The sequence below is a fragment of the Micromesistius poutassou genome (assembly GCF_964030765.1).
Source record: "Micromesistius poutassou genome assembly, chromosome: 24".
Lineage (NCBI taxonomy): Eukaryota > Metazoa > Chordata > Actinopteri > Gadiformes > Gadidae > Micromesistius > Micromesistius poutassou.
Window position 1 is genome coordinate 2,902,672 of NC_140294.1, and position 20,312 is coordinate 2,922,983.

General features: G+C 44.2%; 3 protein-coding genes across 3 annotated transcripts; all 3 read right to left on the bottom strand.

The window, feature by feature from the left end:
* Positions 1 to 406: 406 nt before the first annotated feature.
* LOC311369770 (E3 ubiquitin-protein ligase TRIM47-like) lies at positions 407 to 1,448 on the bottom strand (the record flags this gene model as incomplete). Its single annotated transcript, XM_084487975.1, is given in 3 exon segments — positions 407 to 411; positions 785 to 962; positions 966 to 1,448. Coding segments are annotated over 3 exon segments (666 nt in total).
* A 9,048-nt stretch (positions 1,449 to 10,496) lies between these two features.
* Positions 10,497 to 12,518, bottom strand: LOC311369851 (E3 ubiquitin-protein ligase TRIM39-like). The gene is made up of 2 exons (XM_084488069.1): positions 12,435 to 12,518; positions 10,497 to 12,324 (listed from the first exon to the last, which is right to left on the bottom strand). The coding sequence occupies exon 2, from the start codon at positions 12,320 to 12,322 to the stop codon at positions 10,706 to 10,708; it is 1,617 nt and encodes a 538-aa protein (XP_084344195.1). The 5' UTR covers positions 12,323 to 12,324; positions 12,435 to 12,518; the 3' UTR covers positions 10,497 to 10,705.
* Positions 12,519 to 18,512: 5,994 nt separating this feature from the next.
* Positions 18,513 to 20,266, bottom strand: LOC311369855 (E3 ubiquitin-protein ligase TRIM39-like; the record flags this gene model as incomplete). The annotated part of the gene is given in 3 exon segments (XM_084488073.1): positions 18,513 to 18,777; positions 18,779 to 20,138; positions 20,248 to 20,266. Coding segments are annotated over 2 exon segments (1,623 nt in total). The 5' UTR covers positions 20,137 to 20,138; positions 20,248 to 20,266.
* Positions 20,267 to 20,312: the final 46 nt, after the last annotated feature.

Sequence of the window (20,312 nt, forward strand, 5' to 3'; positions counted from 1 at the left end):
TTAATTGAATCGAGAAAGAGAGAGATGAAGATATATAAAGGAGGGAAAGAGATTAAGAAAGGTGAAGAGGGGGAATGAAAGAAGATGAGAGATGTGAAGGAGATATAACAAAGAGGGCGAGAGACAGGGGATGATTATCGATACAGAAAGAAGATTAGAGATACAGAAAGAAGATTAGAGATACAGAAAGACAGATGGAGAGAAAGACCAAACACTGGGGGAGAGAGAGTGATGGAGAGAGAGAAAAGGAGTGAAATAGAGATTAGAGAGGTAGTGGGAACAGGAGGAGAGGGAACAGGAGGAGAGGGGACAGAGAAAGAGAGAGAGAGAGAGAGAGAGAGAGAGAGAGAGAGAGAGATAGAGAGAGATTAACTTTGATTCACTGTGTGGATGGAAGACACAGGCCTCATCCTGTGGACACAGAGACACACATCAATGACAGTCAGACAATATATGCTTTGTAATTCTCTTAGGGTTGTCAGTTCCTTCAGAAACGGACCTTCACCGTCGTCCAGTCCCTGGTGGGTGGAGGATCCTTCAGGGATCTGAAGGCCTGGAGGAAGTGGAGGTGGTCTTTAGTGTGTGAGAGCTTCTTCACCTCTGAGCTTCTATTGGTCAGGTCTTTTATTTCCTGCTCCAGCTCTTTGATGAGGTCTTCAGCTTGTTTCTCTGTGGTTTTCAGTCTCTCTTCAACCATTCGGTTGAGATCTTCCTGGCACTTTTCAATGCAGCGCATCAGAGCAGTGAGGATCTGAATCCATCTCTCTGTCTGCATCTGCTTTGCTGCGTTTAACTGTGTCTTTAATCTCCTGAATATTTTTTTGTCTCTCCTGGATCATCTGCTGAACTTCAGCCTCCATCTTCCCCAGCTGGGCCATTTTCACTTCATATTCCTCCTTTAGAGGTACAACATAATGGAAGTTGTGGTCTGTCTCTGTGCAGAACTGACACACAAACACCTCTTAAGTCTTGCAGAAGAGCTCCAGAAGTCGGTTGTCTTTCTTACACATCCTGTCTTCCAGACAGTCCATAGGCTCAACCAGCCGATGTTTCTTCAGGCCTGCAACTCTCTGATGTGGCTCCAGGTGGGTTTGGCAGTAAGAGGTAGAACACACTAGGCAGGACTTCACAGCCTTCAGCTGGGTCTCAGTACAGACGTCACCGGGAACTTCTCCTGGTTTAACACAAAGCTGCTCTTTTACTCGTACGGATGTTTGAAACTGAGCGGTCAGCTCTGATAAGAGGGTATTGATCTTTAAATCAGGTCTTGTGTTGAAAAGCATGTTGCAAAGAGGACATTTGTATCTGACTTGTTCATCCCAGAACTTTGTAATACAGGTTCTGCAGAAGTTGTGTCCACATGGTGTGGAAACTGGGCTCCTGAACACTTCCAGACAGATGGAACATGAAAAGTTCTCTTCAGACCCAGAAGTGTTAACAGAGACCATTCCTAGATACAGACGACAAGGTTAATGTATTGAGCAAGTCCATTATTTTCATAATTCCATAACAGGAAGAGAGGTTTTAACTTTTTTACTGGTGGTGGTTTCTGTCTCTCAGACAATTTCTCCAAAATGCGATACATTTTTCTACTGACAGAGAGTACTGCTTCCACATTGGGTGGCTTTGGTTTCAATGAACCTAAAGTTTTATTTCCTGAACAAGACATCCTCTCCTCTCCTAACACCTGGCTCCTCCCCTAACACCTGGCCCCGCCCCCCACAGACACACAGTTCACTGACGTTTCAACTTTTACACTCTGGCTTTAGGTGCATTCATGTGCTGTAATTCAAATACATTGATGTGTTTTCAAATATGTTTGAAACACGACAAAACACAGAACTGGTGAAAAACCAGAGACTTTGTGGTGATTTAATGGTGATTTGTAACTGGGATTAAGAGCTCTACAAAAACAATTGACTTGACTTCTGAGACTTCCTGAGGCTGGTATTTTTCACCAGAGTCTTTATTAAAGCAACCCTCTCTCTCTGTGCCCAGCTTAATAAAGGTTAATATTGAGTCACCGCTGGTAGTTACATAAGGCTTATCTCCCAGACTTTAACCTCATGAAACAGCTGCATCACATGGCTCAGGGTATGGCAGACGAACCAGACCAACAAGTTCACTATTCAGAGATGGACAACTGGTATCAGTAATTTAGTTCTAGTTGTTATCAAGAAATCAGCATCAGAAAATGATGCAACATTAACCCATTGTAGTCTCACATCATTTAAGTCTATCGATTTGTTTCTATTCCTTCAAGACAATTTAGTGGGTGGAGTCGGTGTCCCTTCTGGCTAGGGGGCTACGGAGTTTGGAATTTGAGGAAGTACAAACTTGGGGGGGGCGAGGATTTCAGAGCGCACCCCTACAATGCTGACACCTGATATAAATGAAGCTGTTAAGGTCCTTGTTATCTGGCTATCTGTGAAACATTTCTGCCTGATGGGAAATTGAGACCCACTCATCCGGAGACTCTCGGGGGGGACTTAAGAACGTAATACTAAAGCACATGCGGGCGCCGCCCCTGCGTGAAATAGTCACTCGAATATATCTGCCAACTATGAATCAACTAATATAAATACAAAATAAATAGACAAAAATACATTGCGTTCATCCTCGTTTAATTGTGTGATAGACCATACTTGCCACTGCCAGCAACCATGTAAATGCATACAAACGTCAATTCTTTGAGCTAGGCTTGTTATTGGTCATTCGAAATAAAGCCCTCCACCAAGTCAGGGGCGCCGGCCACGTTAAAGTCAATAGAGCTGGTAAGTCCCGCCCCTTTCGCTAAACCCCAGTGGACCACTAGGTTGAAAAATCGTTAATGCAAGTGAATGTGAGAAAATAATTATTTTCTGGGCCCGTTTGTGCCATGAATGTCAACATATGTTGTCTGTGAATTTTTAATATAATTTTTCATGTTAAGAGTTTGACAGTATATTGTAGCTAGCTAAAGACTACATGTCGCCTATCACATAACATCAGACGGGAATCTAAAGAAAGAACAGCCCATTTTGTTGGAATGGTGACATTTGGGTACAAAACACACAGGCATCTTGATTTAATGTTTCCTATGGATGTCTCCGTAGATTATGGCACAATACGCAGCATTAGCACTGTGATTTGACAAGTGGAGGGAAAATGTGTTATGGGGTGACGTCACATAGGCGACATGTAGTCTTTCTCGTTATGTCTTTTCCACAACTGCTAGTCGAAGAATCATACAATCTACTGTCAAACTCTTAACATGAATGATATGTTGACATTCATGGCACAATTAAAACTGGACTGGTGGGATTTACCAGCTCTATAGAGCTGGTAAGTCCCGCCCCTTCCGCTAAACCCCAGTGGACCACTAGGTTGAAAAATCGTTAATGCAAGTGAATTTGAGAAAATAATTATTTTCTGGTCCTGTTTGAATTGTGCCATGAATGTCAACATATGTTGTCTGTGAATTTTTAATATAATTTTTCATGTTAAGAGTTTGACAGTATATTGTATGATTCTTCGGCTAGCAGTTGTGGAAAAGACATAACGAGAAAGACTACATGTCGCCGTGTTATGGGGTGACGTCACATAGGCGACATGTAGTCCTTCTCGTTATGTCTAGGGGCGGAACTTCGGCACTCTATTGGAACAGTACTTGGGCTACTACTGATAACGTTTCACGAGAACGCAAGTACACAAGTACAGACAAGAACGCAAATTGAGAAATGGCCAGAAGAGAGATGGCCATATCTGAGCCATGAGCACCACGCGCCTGAAAACGATAGCCCCTACACTTTTATATGGTTGCATTACCAGCAGCCACAGATGCAACATTAGCCGCTTTTCCACCGACAGTACCAGCTCGACTCGCCACTACTTAACTTGGCACGACTCGGTTTGGTTCCAGGCACGTCGCGTTTTCATCTAAAAAAGTACCTCTTCAACGTGGGCGGGTCATAGAAAAGAACCTCTCCAACGTGGGCGGGTCGTCATTAGGGTTTTATGGGAAATAAAAAAAAATAAAAAGCACAATGACTGCACGTCTATTGTTGTCATACGGTAATGTTGGAGGCGAAACTCGAGCCCTGGGAAACGAAAAACGAAACAGCGAAACGCTGATGCGTGTTCCCCTCGGGAGCGAGTCCGTGGACTCCAGCCACGCCGGACACACACAACCACGCCGGACACACACAACCACGCACAGCCTAACTCTAGCCCTGGGAAAGAAGCGACACACACGGCGAAATGCTGATCAGTGTCCCCCTCAGGAGAGGGTCCGTGGACTCCAGCCAGCCACGTCGGACACAACTTAACTTTGGGTGATTATTCCCGTTTACAGCCGCTGGCCAATCAGTTGCCAGCAGCCTGTTTACGTCACACAAAAGTACCTACTCCGCTCGCTTGGAACCTCGATGGAGGTGGTACTGAAAAAAGTACCCGGTACCAGGTACCAGGTACTTTTTTTGCCAATGGAAACGCAAAAAAGGCGGGCCAAGTCGAGGCGAGTCGAGCTTGTACTGTCGGTGGAAAAGCGGCAATTGTAGCCACTGAAACCCGCAAAATTCTGACGTGTCATATCTGGGCAGATTTAGAATAATTTGTTGCAAAATGTTGCAAATTCAACGTCGGTATTCTTTCTTCCCTAAGCATAGCGCATCATAGCCTTTTAGTGAGATCAGAGTGTTGAGAAGGACAGTAATAAAATATATTTGGTAAGATGGATATGAGAAGAGAGACCCGCAGTGAATTCAACCTGGTCCACTTGTAGGTGCATGACAATGTTTACCGTAAAACTGAAATTAATAGCCCAGGCTTTTATTTGTTTCAATCACTGAACTCTATATTTGGGACAGGCGTCTATATGTATTATTTAAACCAGTATGAATATTACCGTACATTTAAACATTACCAGGCTATCGAAAAACGCATGCACACACGCACGCACACACATACACACACACATACACACACACACGGTGGCTATATTGGCAATATTGCGTTTATAAAAGTTCAACACACGTAACACTCACAAGCTGTCATCGTCGCAACCAAGTCGGTGTATGGAGTGGGAGTAAATGAGCGGCCCCTCCCCAAGTTGTACAGCCCAGGTGGCCTTGAACTGCGATTGGTCAGAAAGACATAACAGCTATGACATTGAACTCTCGTGCAGGCTCGAAGAGGGTTGTAGTCTTTTTGCTCGGTTCTCCGTCTCAACTGTAGGGCTAGAACCGAGCGAAAAAGACTGCAACCAAACGTAGACAGCCCCCCTTTCCGTTTCCGGCCAACAATGAGTCTTCCAACAGAAATCAATGGCGTGTACAAAATGCAATAAATGTGCAATAAAACACGACAGAAACTGTATTTCGCTATGATACTTGATTTGGAACATCAACGAACACCGCTAACCACTCGGTGAGTTACACATTTCTGAAAACAAACATTTAGGGTTGTTTTAAGGACAGGTTTGTGCATGCATGTAACCAGCAATTCTGAAGCAGGCGGGGGCGATTCTAAATTAGCCAAATACCCGAGACAGGTCCAATAGTCAAATGTCGGTGTCATCCACTCTATTTCATCATAGACAACGCAAAAAGGGGTCTCAATGTGCTAAATACCGGAATTTTCCTTTAACCTAAACATTAAAGGAGCATTCCACAGGTGGAGACATGAATATGTATTGAAAGTGGATCATATATGTAGTCGAATAGTGGCATCAATTTAAAATTTGGTGCTTTTTTGACCGAGATAAGGCAGAAAATGACTTTTTAGGGATTGTGGATTGCAGACAACAATCCCCATAGTGCATTGCAATGTTCAGCTCCGCAGGCCACTCCCACTGTTGAACTCATTGGTTGAACTCATTGGTTGAACTCCGCCCATCAATCTATCAACCAAGGATCTAGAGTTGAGCTCCACTCTACGCTACCACGAGACCGCCTAGTGAAGAGTTAGTTTGCGAACCCATTAGTGAAATCCTCGTTTGTGTTTCGAAATGGTGTGCACTTGCATGGTACCAGGATGTTCAGCCAGGACAAGGAAAATACACTGAGTTAAGTTTTCATAGATTACCCAAAGAGTTGGAGTAGTGCAAAAAGTGGCTCCGGGCTATCAATAACCCGAAGTTTGGAGAGGACACAGCCATTGAAGCACTAAAAAATCAGACGGTGTGCAGTCTACATTTCAAGCCAGAAGACTTTGAACCCAACCCCTTAGGAGCGAAGAGACCCGCGCTTGTGAAAACCGCAATTCCATCGATATTTACCTTGCTAGATGATGACGACGAACAGCCAGGAACGTCTGGAACTGGCAGTGCTATCTGCGCTAAACGCAAATGCCTGGAGGTAAGGCTCTTTCTGACTCGACTCTATTAGCAGCTAGCGGCTACTGAGAACACACACACACACACACACACACACTGATATAGTCGTCTGCTGTAAAGCAGCACATCTCATATGATTTGGCTGTTTACAAAGTAAATATCTTGTATGTTTTGGTCGCTTGTTGTTCTAATGTGTCTGCCTCGCTAACTCCACTCGTCAGCAATGAGAAAGCAAAGTTAGCAATGTAACGTTAGACACTTAGCTAGGTTCTACACGTTCTATATATGTTTGTTATTAGCGATGTAAATCCACCATGATTTACTGGGTTAGTCTGACGTTATTCAAATGTTTTAAAGTTATTGAACGTATGACATTTCAGACTCAAACAACGACGTCTGCTGCAGCGTTGTTGTCCTCATCATCAGAAGAGGATGAACTAGTGTCAGATATCTGTGTAATCATTATAATCCTTGTCATTTATAGGAGAACCACGCGTCAAGCAGGTCTTCTGCAAAAAGTCCAAGCAATGGATAGTCAAGAAAGTCTATAAGCCACACACCACTAAGTTCATCCATACGCTAATTGAGAAGGTCATAGAAAACAGACGCAACCCAAACATAACATTCAAGGACCCAACCTCCTCACTCACCCGACCATAACCTCCTTTGCCACCTAACATTGCCCCTGTCCCAAAGCCGCCAAAGGAAGCTGCAACGTCATCATTCAAGAGCCGCTTCTGAGACGTCAGCTCTAGAATAACCCATTCCTCACCAATATTTTGTAATATTACCATGTCTTATGTCTTATATGGTCTTCTGACCTTATCCTTGCACTGCCTTACCTGTTTGCACTGCCACCGAGCACCTTACATACCCAATCACAGGGTCAATCTCTTTTTTTAAATAGTGTGGATAATGTTGTTTGTGTTTTGATGTTCATGACAATTCTTTCTTTGTGAATTAAAACCAAAATGTCACTCCTGTTCTCCTGTCTGCCTTCAACAAAGCATAACCTTGGAAGGAGGTAACTGATTTGCAACAAATTTATAATGCAATGTATACTTGTAATACTTAATAATTTATAGAAATTATAGGTATGACCACCATTCTGTTATCTTTGTCATCTGAGGCAACAGTAGCTAAGTAGTTTTGAAATGTTGGTCGTTCAATAACTCGAATACACTTGGAGCAACACTACTAAGAAAGAACTACAGCAACATACATTTGAACCATTTAATTAAATAACTATATACAAACAATACAACTGTTGAATGATTATACAAACAATGAAACTATAGATCCTCCTGAGCGTCCTCCGCTTCTTGGTGCCCGCAGTACTGGCCGTCTGGAGCTGGGTATTTCTGGCGGATAGCTTGTACGACACAAGCAGGTAACACGACGCCCTCTGCCCAATCTCTCTCCTTGCAGGACCCACTCAAGGAAGTGCCAGTAGGCTGTTAGGCGAAATTGTCTGGACAAAACATTGAGCACAAAGTCAGTGATGGTCTTTGAGCCTAGCGTGCCACAGTAGCTAGCATAACTGCAAGCAATTTGTGCAATGAACATGCCACGTTAGCGTAAGAGTACTCCTTGACATTAGTAACAAAGAAAATAAACTTACTTTACAGAAAGACGTCCATTTGGCCCTTGGCTGCCGTTTCCAGTTGACCTTAGGTATTGTAGGTCTCCAGGACGCCGCTATCCATATGGGGTGTGAAACTTGGGTGATCGACAACACACACGTCCGTGTCATCCTCCGATTCCGTGATTTCGTCCAGAAGAAATTGGCACCGCTGGAATTCTCGGCAGCAGACAGACTCTTGTTCTGTGTCTATTGGCTCACAGTGAGAGCACAGGCACCACCAATCTGCCCCAGCTCGAGCCATTGCGGGCTCCTCGTCCGCGGCAGGCAGGTCGTCTGTCTCGGCTGTAGCGGCAGCAGCTTCAGCCGCCTTCTGTTCCTCCATAGCCCTCAGCTGCTCGTCGCTATATTGTGCCTCATAAAGGTAGCCACGAACATCCGTTTCTACCATAACTTCAAAATCCCAATCCCATATTGTATCCATCTGCGTATTCAGTACCTTCAGCCATGTTTTCTGCAGGTGAAGCCTAACGCACTGGCACTGATCTGTGATAGGTGTGTTAGCGCATTAGGTCACACCCCCTATGGGCGGGTTTGAAAGGGTGGGAACTAGTGCTTGTAGTTACAATGACGTAAAACGACGATTTTTGCGTCATTGTAGGATGAAGTGAAATAGGTAAATACGGATTTCTCCCGTCTCAGGGGAAAATGAGAGAGTGTTGCATGACCATTCAAAAGTATGACTGGGTTTCTAACAATGCAAAGCTTAATGCAAATTGGTGGAGTGTTCCTTTAACCTACAGTAGCCCTGCCCCGACGTGAGTCAGGCATGACGATTGGTCTTTCCTTCTCAAACTACGTTACAATTGTATGTTCATCAGACCGATTTTCAAATTTTCTCGGGGGAGGAACCCCCAAACCCCCGTCTTAAAGGGACTCTAACTTCTGGGCTACAGCTTCGAATATTTCCAATTTCTAGCGACGCACCTGTGTGTCAGGAACCGAGTGTGAATTATCAGAGTGAATTATCACCTTTTGAAGGACTAGTGCTCCCCCTGATGGTAGAAGTAGACATCACACATTATCCCAGCGATAATACTATCATATCGCTGACCTTAAATATGATTAAAAAAAATAGAAACAACTGAAGTAATACATTTTAGAACTTTTTTTATAAATGTAATAAATGATGATGGGGACTAAATTCGCCATTTTATTTAAGGTGTGGAATCATGTCCCCGGTGTAAAGGACGTGAGGAATACAGCTTATTTCTTAAAATAAACTATTTTAAGTGAGCAAGGATTAGGGGACACAAAGAACGTCCCGCCCCTCTGTGGTGATCCCCGCTCCCGCCACTAGGTGTCGCTCATAACACTTATTATGGGAGTGCTGCTTGTATGCGCCAGGGCACATGCAGGTAGACTATAGCAAAGACAAGTCAAACTGGTATTTACACACATGTAATGTGTGTGTGCAGCAGCAAGACAATACTGGATGAGCTAGAAAGGAGAGCAGAGATAGGAGGGAGGAGGAAGAGAAGAGAGAGAAAGAGGAGAAACTAAGAGGAGAGGATGGAGAGCAGAGCTGACAAGACAAAGTCACGGTACTCACACACGTGGGGAGAATATTTACATGTAGTCACTGTGACCTTTCTGTAAGTGTGTTACACATGTTGGGTTGTTGATGGTGGACATTAAAAGAAAGTCGACTCATCAGCTGTTTTTATATTTTTATTTAAATCAGAAAAGTTGTCATACATTCATACATTTTATTGTGTCGTCAATGATCCAGAAGTAAAGTAATTATTACATTATCATAGTGCACATTAATCCCTGAAACTAGTTCTACATAACTGAACCATAAACAATTGTATAGCAGTAAAGCTTTAAAAAAAACATGAGAAAAAAGACAATGAAGTATATCCTGTAATGCAAATGCAAATTAAATTTTCTTTTTTAAATGGCAGCAGTACAATATTAATGCAGTTTACTCAGATCTCAGATAGTAGAGATTTTTTTTCAGGAAACAACATTAGCTATTTTGGTTATTTTATTATTAAAAAAAGGTCCTAGTCTGTTTTAATGGACAGGTGAGATGATCATGGGGGCAGAGTTTGTACAACCCTCATAATCAGATGGACAGAGGAATGGATAGAGAGGCTCTCTAAAGGTGCAGCCAGTAGCAGAGTGATATAAGGCTTATCTCCCAGACTTTAACCTCATAAAACATAATGTCCCCGAGTTAACTCAGGATAGGGCAGACGAACTTGACCGATATCCCTATTCAGAGACGACAAACACTTGAAACCATTCCACTTCTCTACCATGCCACTACGACTGGAAAAATCTGTGAGTGTGTGTGTGTGTTTTCTTTAAAATCTGGACCACCCAAGTTTGAGTTATTCAAATATTTGACTAAACGAATCGAAGTACCTGTGTGTAATGTACCTATTCCCCTGAAAATATCTATTCCATAAAAAAGGTACCGATTCCATTTTTTGAACTAATAGTAATGTAACATAAACAACCGTATCCCCCAGACATGTTATAACTGCAACCATTTACAATATTATAGCAAAAAAAAAAAGATAACAGGGGAAACACACATTTATAAAATATAGTGGAATCTAATCATGTACAATGGGCTATATTTATAATAGTAAGGGTTATTTCTTAATTAATTTCTCCTTGTTAAATGACGGCAATACCACGTCAATGCAGACCTCTCAGATCTCACAGTACAGATTATCATTCAGGAAACAACATTAGTTGTTTTGGTGGTTTGTTTGTCGAATTATCAAACAAAGGCCCTAGTCCGTTTGATTGACAGGTGAGATGATCAGGGGGGAAGAGCCATAATAACCTGGACAGAGGATTGGATAGAGAGGCTCACTAAAGGTGCAGCCAGTAGCAGAGTAGATATGAACCTTGGCTTCCACATCATAGAAGGAGAGCAGACCCTCATCATAATCAACAAACATCCCCACCTTCTGGAGCTCAGCTCTCAGAGGGAGACGGACATCAGGGTTACCTCTGAACACCATCCCAATGTTGTTGAAGTCAAGAATCCATAAACCTTTCTCAGGGGTCTCTATGATCCCACCTATTCTGTTGATGGACTCTCTGGCCACTCCTAAACGCCATGTAGTCTTGTCTTTAAACTGGACCTCAAAGTAAAATCTCCCTGAGGAGAAGCTCTGCCTCGTGAGAACCCATGTATACTGTGTAAATCTCTTACGGTTGGCTGGGAATTGATTTTGCTTCCCTACATCTCTATGTACTTGTTTCCCATCCTCAGACAGGATGAGATGGCAATGAGCTGTATCAGGATCCAGAGTCACATCTACTTCATACTGCTGGACCCTCTTCAGTTCAGCAACATTACGCAACTTCTTCATCTCCATGATCAGTTTCTCCTCCAGGTGATCCAGGGATCTCCTCAAGGTCCCTACGTAAAATGGAGGACGGACCTCCACCGTTGTCCAGTCCCTGGTGGGTGGAGGATCCTTCAGGGATCTGAAGGCCTGGAGGAAGTGGAGGTGGTCTTTAGTGTGTGAGAGCTGCTTCACCCCTGAGCCTCTATTGGTCAGATCTTCTATTTCCTGCTCCAGCTCTTTAATGAGGTCTTCAGCTTGTTTCTCTTTGGATTTCAGTCTCTCTTTAACCATTTGGTTGAGATCTTCCTGGCACTTTTCAATGCAGCGCATCAGAGCAGTAAGGACCTGCACACCATCAGCTATCTCTCGGTCTGCATCTGCTTTGCTGAGTTTAACTGTGTCTTTAATCTCCTGAATATTTTTTTGTCTCTCCTGGATCATCTGCTGAACTTCAACCTCTATCTTCCCCAGCTGGGCCGTCTTCATGTCATATTCTTCTTTTAGAGTTACAATAGGATGGGACCTGTGGTCTGTCACTGTGCAGAACTGACACACACACACCTGTTCAGTCTGGCAGAAGAGCTCCAGAAGTCGGTCGTGTTTCTTACACATCCTGTCTTCCAGACGGTCCATAGGCTCGACCAGCCGATGTTTCTTCAGGCCTGCGACTCTCTGATGTGGCTCCAGGTGGGTTTGGCAGTAAGAGGTAAAACACTCTAGGCAGGACTTCACGGCCTTCAGCTGGGTCCCAGTACAGACGTCACAGGGAACTTCTCCTGCTTCAACACAATGCTGCTCTTTTACTCGTTCAGACATTCCAAACCGATCAACCATCTCTGAAAACAGGATATTGACCCGTAAATCAGGTTTTGTGTGGAAAAGCTCGCTGCAAACGGGACATTTGCACTTGACTTGTTCATCCCAGAACTTTGTAATACAGGTTCTGCAGAAGTTGTGTCCACATGGTGTGGTGACTGGACTTTTGAACACATTCAGACAGATGGAACATGAAAAGTTCTCTTCAGACCAGGAAGTGTTAGCAGAGGCCATTCCTAGACACAGACGACAAGGTTTATGTAACGAGCAATTCCATAACTTTTTTTTAATACCATAACGTGAAAATAGGTTTTAACCTCTCTGAAAGTTGTGCTGTTTTACTCACCTTGTGGTTGTTTCTGTCTCTCAGCCTATTTGCTCCGAAATGGGTTTTCTTTCCCTCCTGAACGAGCGAACTGCCTACACGTCGGATGCTTTGGTTTCTATAAACCGAAAGTTTCGTTTCCTCAACATGACTTCCTCTACTCTCCTCCGCTAACACTTCACACATGTGTGAACTTCATCCATGCACTGTGTCGGGTATTTTAAATGCGTTGATGTGTGTGTTCCTCTTTCTTGAATCAAAAGAGAGGCGGTGCAAAACGAGAGACATTGTTGGGATTTAGTGGGGATTTGCGACTGTAACGGTGATTAACCGGCGTTATAGACCCGGGATCCGAGTTTCAACAGAAACAGACAGAGAGCAAAGAGCTGTTTATTGGCGCTACGCTGCTGTAGGAACTCTCCCCGATGTGCACGCGCACAGTGCACACACGAGCAGCAGAGCTGAGAGCAGGTGACAGCGATACAGTCTGGTCAGTGGGGGATCTCCTTTTGCTTTTGGAAAGTTTGCCCCGTTTGAAGTACTGGTGCAGCCCCTGCTGGTAACAGCAGGTCTTACACACACACACACACACACACACACACACACACACACACACACACACACACACACACACACACACACACACACACACGCACACACACACACACACACACACACACAGTCAAACCAAGTCTGTCCTGTAACTACAAGCATTAGCAACACTATAATGACCATCAACTTCATCCAAACACAAGAAGACATTCGTTGGGACACGTATTCACTCAACATTCCTTGTTGGTCGACATGTTTTTGCCTTTATTCAACTTAATCAAAAAGGTAAAGTCAGGAGAATGCCTAACAGAAAGGTCCAGGGTAAGATGAGCCAATAGAATCACTGTAGAGGAACGAGGACCACCGTTCAGCGTCTTGTTCCCCATGATAGAAACAAAACATACTGAAACAAAACTCAAACATGAACTAAATAAATAAACTGTTCAGTTCCACTCTCTTGGCTTGGGTGCAAGGAGACTCCAGCCGTTGTGGCTGTGGTGGTTCCTTCCTGTGGAACCAGGCTGTGGATCCCGCCAATTATCTTTTTGTTCTTTTAAGAAAGATACTTTATGTTTGAATAAAAGTGCCTCTGTGGCTTAACAACTAAGAGAATCGTGTGCTGATTGGAGTAAGGCGGTTCACTCCCTGAGCCGGGTTGCCACATATGGTGGAGAATGTGGGCAACCCGACCGCGTTAGACTGACGGCATACCTGGAAGCTCTGCACTCCAGAGAGGTCAAGGGGAACCAGGAGCCTCAGACCCTGAGGAAGCAGTTTGAGGAGGCCCAGAGCCAGGCCAGCTCTCAGGCTGATACGGTCGACGAGGTAAAGTCTGTGTTGGTGAGTAGACAGCAGGAGCTAGTCACCTTACAACAGGGCAAGGAGACCCAGGAGGAGGAGCTGGTGGCCACCAGGACTATGCTGGAGAGGTTGAAGGCGGAGCTCAAGATTTCCCTGGAGGAGGCCGCCGCCAGACACGAGGCCTACAGCACAGACTGGTTCAAGGAGAGGGAGGCGCTGAAGGCCCAGCTGTTGGGTTTGATGAAGGAGCTGGAAGAGAACCGGCAGGTCGCCCAGCAGCTGAGCTTCAATGTCGGTCCCCAGACCCAGCCAAAGGAGACTCGTCAGGACAGACGGGGGAGCAGGGCCACCTCGACGGGCAGCCCAGCCGAGGCGACACGTCCGAGAGGTGGAGAGGCGGGATCGATGAGCGCGGAGAAGACGAAGGCCGGCGTGGCACGCGCTGATGAACCAGCCCATGGCGGTGGCGGACGCCACCCTGGGCAGCGAGTTCCTGGCGCTGATGCTCAGCGTTGTCACGGTGATCACCATGGGGACGCCCAAACAAACAAACAAATGAGTAAAAGCAACACAGAGTGAAACAGGGTTTAGAGTTTGAATCCGTCTCTTTCTGTCCAGTTACCTCAGTGTGGGGCCCCGTCTAAAGCTAGGGCCCCACTACACGATGCTTTCAACCTGAAGCGATCACTAAACCATTGAGCAGGGCACATTTAACCGGTGACGTGCGCCACTCTGCCAGTCTGCGGACTCACATGACAACCGTAGTCTTTGGGGAACACAAATCTAGAGACGGAGGACAGACGGACGCAGTGTGCTGCTCACCCTGCACTAGAGAGAGTGTATCCTCCCACGATGTCTCAACACCATCACAAAGTTAACGGACAGACATGGACGCCGTAAAGCTTGCCACTGGGGTTATTCGTACAGAGATCTGCAGGGGATAAAAGCCAGAAAGACGGAAAGAAAGAATATGGTGTCCACCTCCGTCTGTGAAGTCCACACTCACTCCACTGTCTTTGGTGTTGACTTATTTGCATTATGCACGTGGCTGTTTTGAAACACATCTCAAGTGGGACTGGTGATGTTTTCTGTGTCACTCTTCAATTTTGTCTGACACAATATATCCTGCTTCCACATAGAGAGAGAGGGGGACAGAGAGACTCTGAGAGAGAGGGAGAGAGAGAGAGAGAGAAAGAGAAAAAAGATAGAGGGAAAGAGATTCAGAAAGATGGAGGGAGAGAATGAGAGAAGAGTGCTCTCACTCTTCTCTCATTCTCTACCTCCCATCGTAAGGAAGAGGTTAACAATGATGACAAAATAGACACAGAAAGATGACCAGAGAGTGAACCAGAAAGACAGATGGAGAGAAAGACCAGTGTGACAGAGAGAGACCAGGAAAGATAAGAGAGAGTCACACACACACACACACAATATGTGAGAGAGCGAGTGAGAGATTAATAGAGAGAGAGAAAGACACATACACACACACACACACACACACACACACACAGGGGCAGAATATCTTTCAACTATCAGTGATAGAAGGCTGAGGAGATCCCTGCCATCGTCCAGGCTCAGTGGACACAGTCTGGCCATAGAGCAAGGCCGTCACAGCCAGACCTGGCTACCCAGAGAAGCCAGGCTGGGTCCATTCTGTCCCCAGGAGAGGGAGACAGAAGCCCACTTCCTACTGCAATGTATGAGAGACAAGGAACTAAGGGGTCAATACTTTATTAAATCATACACATCCAGAATTCATTCAACTTTCCTACTGTCAGAAACTGCCGTGTGGCATGAAGGACAGAGGCGTAGCACTGCCTGCTAGATCCATGGACGCTACAAGAGATTCTAATGGACTGCCAACTCATTTGGTATGTAATGGATTCATTGTCAGTGGTATTCATTTACATGATCATTAACGTATTTGTAACTATTTGTTGTTGTTTTGTTGTGTTTGTCAAATGGTTTGCCAACAGTGTCTCATCATTGATGCCAATAAAGATAACTTAATTGAATCGAGAAAGAGAGAGATGAAGATAAATAATAGAGTGTGTGTGTGTGTGTGTGTGTGTGTGTGTGTGTGTGTGCGTGCGTGCGTGTGTGTGTGTATGTTCTTTCAAATCTGGGCTACCTAATTTAAAGTTCTTCAAATAGTAGAAGAAAAAAACAAAATACTATGGTACACAAATCTAAATATAACATTTTATTGAAATCAGAATACAGATTTTCTGTAATGTATAGATAATAATAAACAAACAGATTATCCCACACACAATTTTTATCTGCAACCATTTGCAATATTATAGCAATAATCCAAAAAGAAAAGAAATGGAGGAAAACACACATGAAGAATACATCGGAATCTAATCATTTATAATGGGCAATATTTTAAGATAGAAAGGGTTATTTTCCCAATGAATTTATCCTTGATAAATGACAGCAGTACAGCAAAGGGTCACAGGAGAAACCAACCTGAGTGCACAAGTCAAGGAGCCGGTGCTATGGATCTAACCGCGGTGGTTGAAACAACGATCTGATGATGTGTGAGTGAAGAACCGGGGTAGATGTACTGCAGAGAGAGAGAGATTCATATTTGTAACTATTTGTTGTTTTGTTATGTTTGTCAAATGGTTTGGCAACAGTGTTTCATCATTTATGCCCATAAAGGAAACTGAATTGAGTTTAATTAAGAAAGAGAGAGATTAAGATGAATAAAGACGGAGATAAAGAGATTAAGAAAGGTGGAGAGGGAGAATGAAAGAAGATGAGACGTGAAGGAGAGATTAGCAAAGAGGAGAGACACAGAAAGATAATTAGAGATACAGAAAGACAGAATGAGATAAATACTACACAGAGAGAGACAAGGAAAGATAAAGAGAAAATAAAGATAAAGATACGGTGGACCAGAAGAAAAGGGAGGCAAGAGAGAGATATGAACTTTACTTCACCGCATGGATGGAAGACACAGGCCCAAACACACATCGATGACACTTCACTGTAGGAGAGGGATAAAGAGAGAGAGAGAGCGAGAGAGCGAGAGAGAGAGAGAGAGAGAGAGAGAATGTTCGTCCTACCTTGGGCCAGATGTTAGTCCAGCGGTTTTCCTCCTCAATAGCCGCTTTCACATATGGACGTGCATCCGTCTATTCTCCATAGATTCTACGGACGTACCGTATATGTGAATGACATATCCTGACGTTGGACCTCCTGAAAAAATACTACCCCCGAGGTAGTATGTTCTCCAGAGGAAATGCTAATTACCTTATATGTGAATGAGCAGTAGGATGTCGGCATTTCACACCAGTTGAGTGGGCGTGTTGATGACGCTTCGGTCTACGTTTGCATGTCATTAAGTGTCACCCGCACCCTAATCGATAATAAGACTACTGCCTTTTGTTTGCTGAATGGTTTAAAAAATATTTTTATTATTATGTTACACCTTTCCTGCTGTCAGCTCACAGACCATAGTCGAGGAGCACAAAAGCGACTTTCCGCTCCGTCGATTCTCTCGGGAATCACTTTGACCGGCAGTGGGTCTGCTTATAGGTTTGAATATGGTCAGAATGAAGCGGCTACCGATTATTGACAGGCTGGGTACTTTATTCTTAGTTTCACTAACTTTACAGTATGGCCTACACGTTTGCACAGACACAACCGGACTCGTTCATTACTTCACTAAACTGACACATGCTACTCAGACACACACACTACCATTCTCGCACACACACATGCGCTACTCTCATAACAATTATTATTGACAACAGTTAGCTGAACATTATAGGGTCCCGTCCTTCCACTCCCTGTTTTCTCAGTTAAACACAGAAATCAACTACATTTGTTTGTTTGTTAGATGTGAAATGAAGCCAAAAAAGACGCTCTCTTCCTCCGGTAACGCAGTCGTTCACGATGCCTTTCTTGTTCATCGTTTCTTCTATTTGTCTGCAACTCATGCTCCAATCTTTCATCGATCGATGCAGATGTTGTGGATGCAACGGAATATATGCATCGCTGCAGCAACATTTAAGATGATCGCGATGAGTTCTGCCCGTTCTGCCTGCGTGCTGTCTGCGGTCAAACCAAAACAAACACGATCCCGCCTCTTGCGACCCTACGTCATATGCCGCCCCTTGCAAGCCCGCCCCCCTTAAGCAGCCGGAGATTCTACTGACACCGATCTCCGCATATCGGGCATCAAGTGTGAATAAGTGTGAATGACCCTCACGGTCGAACCTCCTGCTCCACAAATGCGGAGAAAAGACGGAGGTCATATGTGAAAGCAGCTATTGTTTCAGTTAACTCTGGTCTGAATGACGATTTGTGTAGATTTTTGATGTGTGTTATTTAAAATCTGTGCTACCTAAATTTACAGTTCAAATATTTCACAAAAAAAAAATAGTATGGTACACAAATCGAAAAATATAACATTTTATTTCTTTAATATATAGATTATGATAAACAACCAGATTATCCCCCACACAAATTATATCTGCAACCATTTGCAAAATATAGCAATAAACCAAAAAGAAAAAACATAAAAACACACATGAAGAATATAGTGGAATCGAATAATTTATAATGGGCAACATTTTAAGATAGAAAGGGTTATTTTCCCAATGAATTTATCCTTTGTAAATGACAGCAGTACAACATTTATGCAGTTCTCTCAGATCTCACACAGAGATTTTCATTCAGGAAACAACACTAGTTGTTTTGGTTGTTTGATTATTGCATTATCAAACAAAGGCCTTAGTCTGTTTGATTGACAGGTGAGATGATCAAGGGGGCAGAGCTTATACCTCCATTATGTAAACCTGGCCCGATGAGTGGATAGAGAGGCTCACTAAAGGTGCAGCCAGTAGCAGAGTAGATATGAACCCTGGCTTCCACATCATAGAAGGAGACCAGACCCTCATCATAATCAACAAACACCCCCACCTTCTGGAGCTCAGCTCTTAGAGGGAGACGGACAGCAGGTTCATCATAAAATACCAACCCATCCCTGTTGAAGAAAAGTCCAGTAACCCATCTTAGGGTTCACTATGATCACACCTTTCCTCTTGATGGACTCTCTGGCAACTCCTAAACGCCATAGAGTCTTGTCTTTAACCTGGACCTCAAAGTAAAATCTCCCTGAGGAGAAGCTCTGCCATGTGAGAACAAATTTATACTGTGTAAATCTCTGAGGGTTGTCTGGGAGTTCCTTCTCTACACCTCCATTATGTACTTGTTTCCCATCCTCAGATAGGATAAGCTCGGGATGAGCTGTATCAGGATCCAGAGTCACATCTACTTCATACTGCTTGACCCTCTTCAGTTCAGCATCACCACACAGCTTCTTCACCTCCATGTTCAGTGTCTCCTCCAGCTGATCCAGGGATCTCCTCAAGGTCCCTACGTATGACGGAGGACGGACCTCCACCGTCGTCCAGTCCCTGATGGGTGGAGGATTCTTCAGAGATCTGAAGGCCTGGAGAAAATGGAGGTGGTCTTTAGTGTGTGAGATTGGTTTCACCTCTAAGCTTCTTTTGGTCAGATCTTCTATTTCCTGCTCCAGCTCTTTGATGAGGTCTTCAGATCGTTTCTCTGTGGTTTTCAGTCTCTCTTTAACCGTTAGGATGAAGTCATCCTGCCACTTTTCAATGCAGCGCTTCAGAGCAGTGAGGATCTGCAAACCATCAGCAATGTCTCTGTCTGCGACTTTCTTGCTCAATTCTACTGTTTCTTTGATCTCCTTGATCTTTAGTTTTCTCTCCTGGATCATCTGCTGAACTTCAGCCTCTATCTTCCCCAGCTGGGCCGTCTTCACTTCATATTCCTCCTTTAGAGGTACAACAGGATGGGACTTGTGGTCACCCTCTGTGCAGAACTGACACACACACACCTGTTCAGTCTTGCAGAAGAGCTCCAGAAGTCTGTCGTGTTTCTTACACATCCTGTCTTCCAGACGGTCCATAGGCTCGACCAGCCGATGTTTCTTCAGGCCTGCGACTCTCTGATGTGGCTCCAGGTGGGTTTGGCAGTAGGAGATAAGACACACTAGGCAGGACTTCACAGCCTTCAGCTGGGTCCCAGTACAGAAGTCACAGGGAACTTCTGCTGGTTCAACACAAGGCTGCTCTTTTACTCTTACGGACGTTCTAAACTGAGCAGCCATCTCTGATACAAGGATATTGACATGTAAATCAGGTTTTGAGCTGAAAAGCTTGTTGCAAACAGGACATTTGTACTTGACTTGTTCATCCCAGTACTTTGTAATACAGATTCTGCAGAAGTTGTGTCCACATGGTGTGGTAACTGGGCTGCTGAACACATCCAGACAGATGGGACATGAAAAGTTCTCCTCAGACCAGGAAGCGTTAGCACAGGCCATTCCTAGACACAGACAACAAGGTTTATGTATTGAGCAATTCTATTATTTTTTTAAATTCCATAACGGCAAAAGTGGTTTTAACTTCTCTCAAAGTTGTGTTGCTTTACTCACCTTGTTGTGGTTTCTGTCTGTCAGACTTTTTTTCCCTCCAAAATGCGTTTTCTTTTCTCCGGAAA

Excerpts from the sequence above, each read along its gene's own strand:
- LOC311369851 (XM_084488069.1), bottom strand. The coding sequence starts at position 12,322 with ATGGCCTCTGCTAACACTTCCTGGTCTGAAGAGAACTTTTCATGTTCC.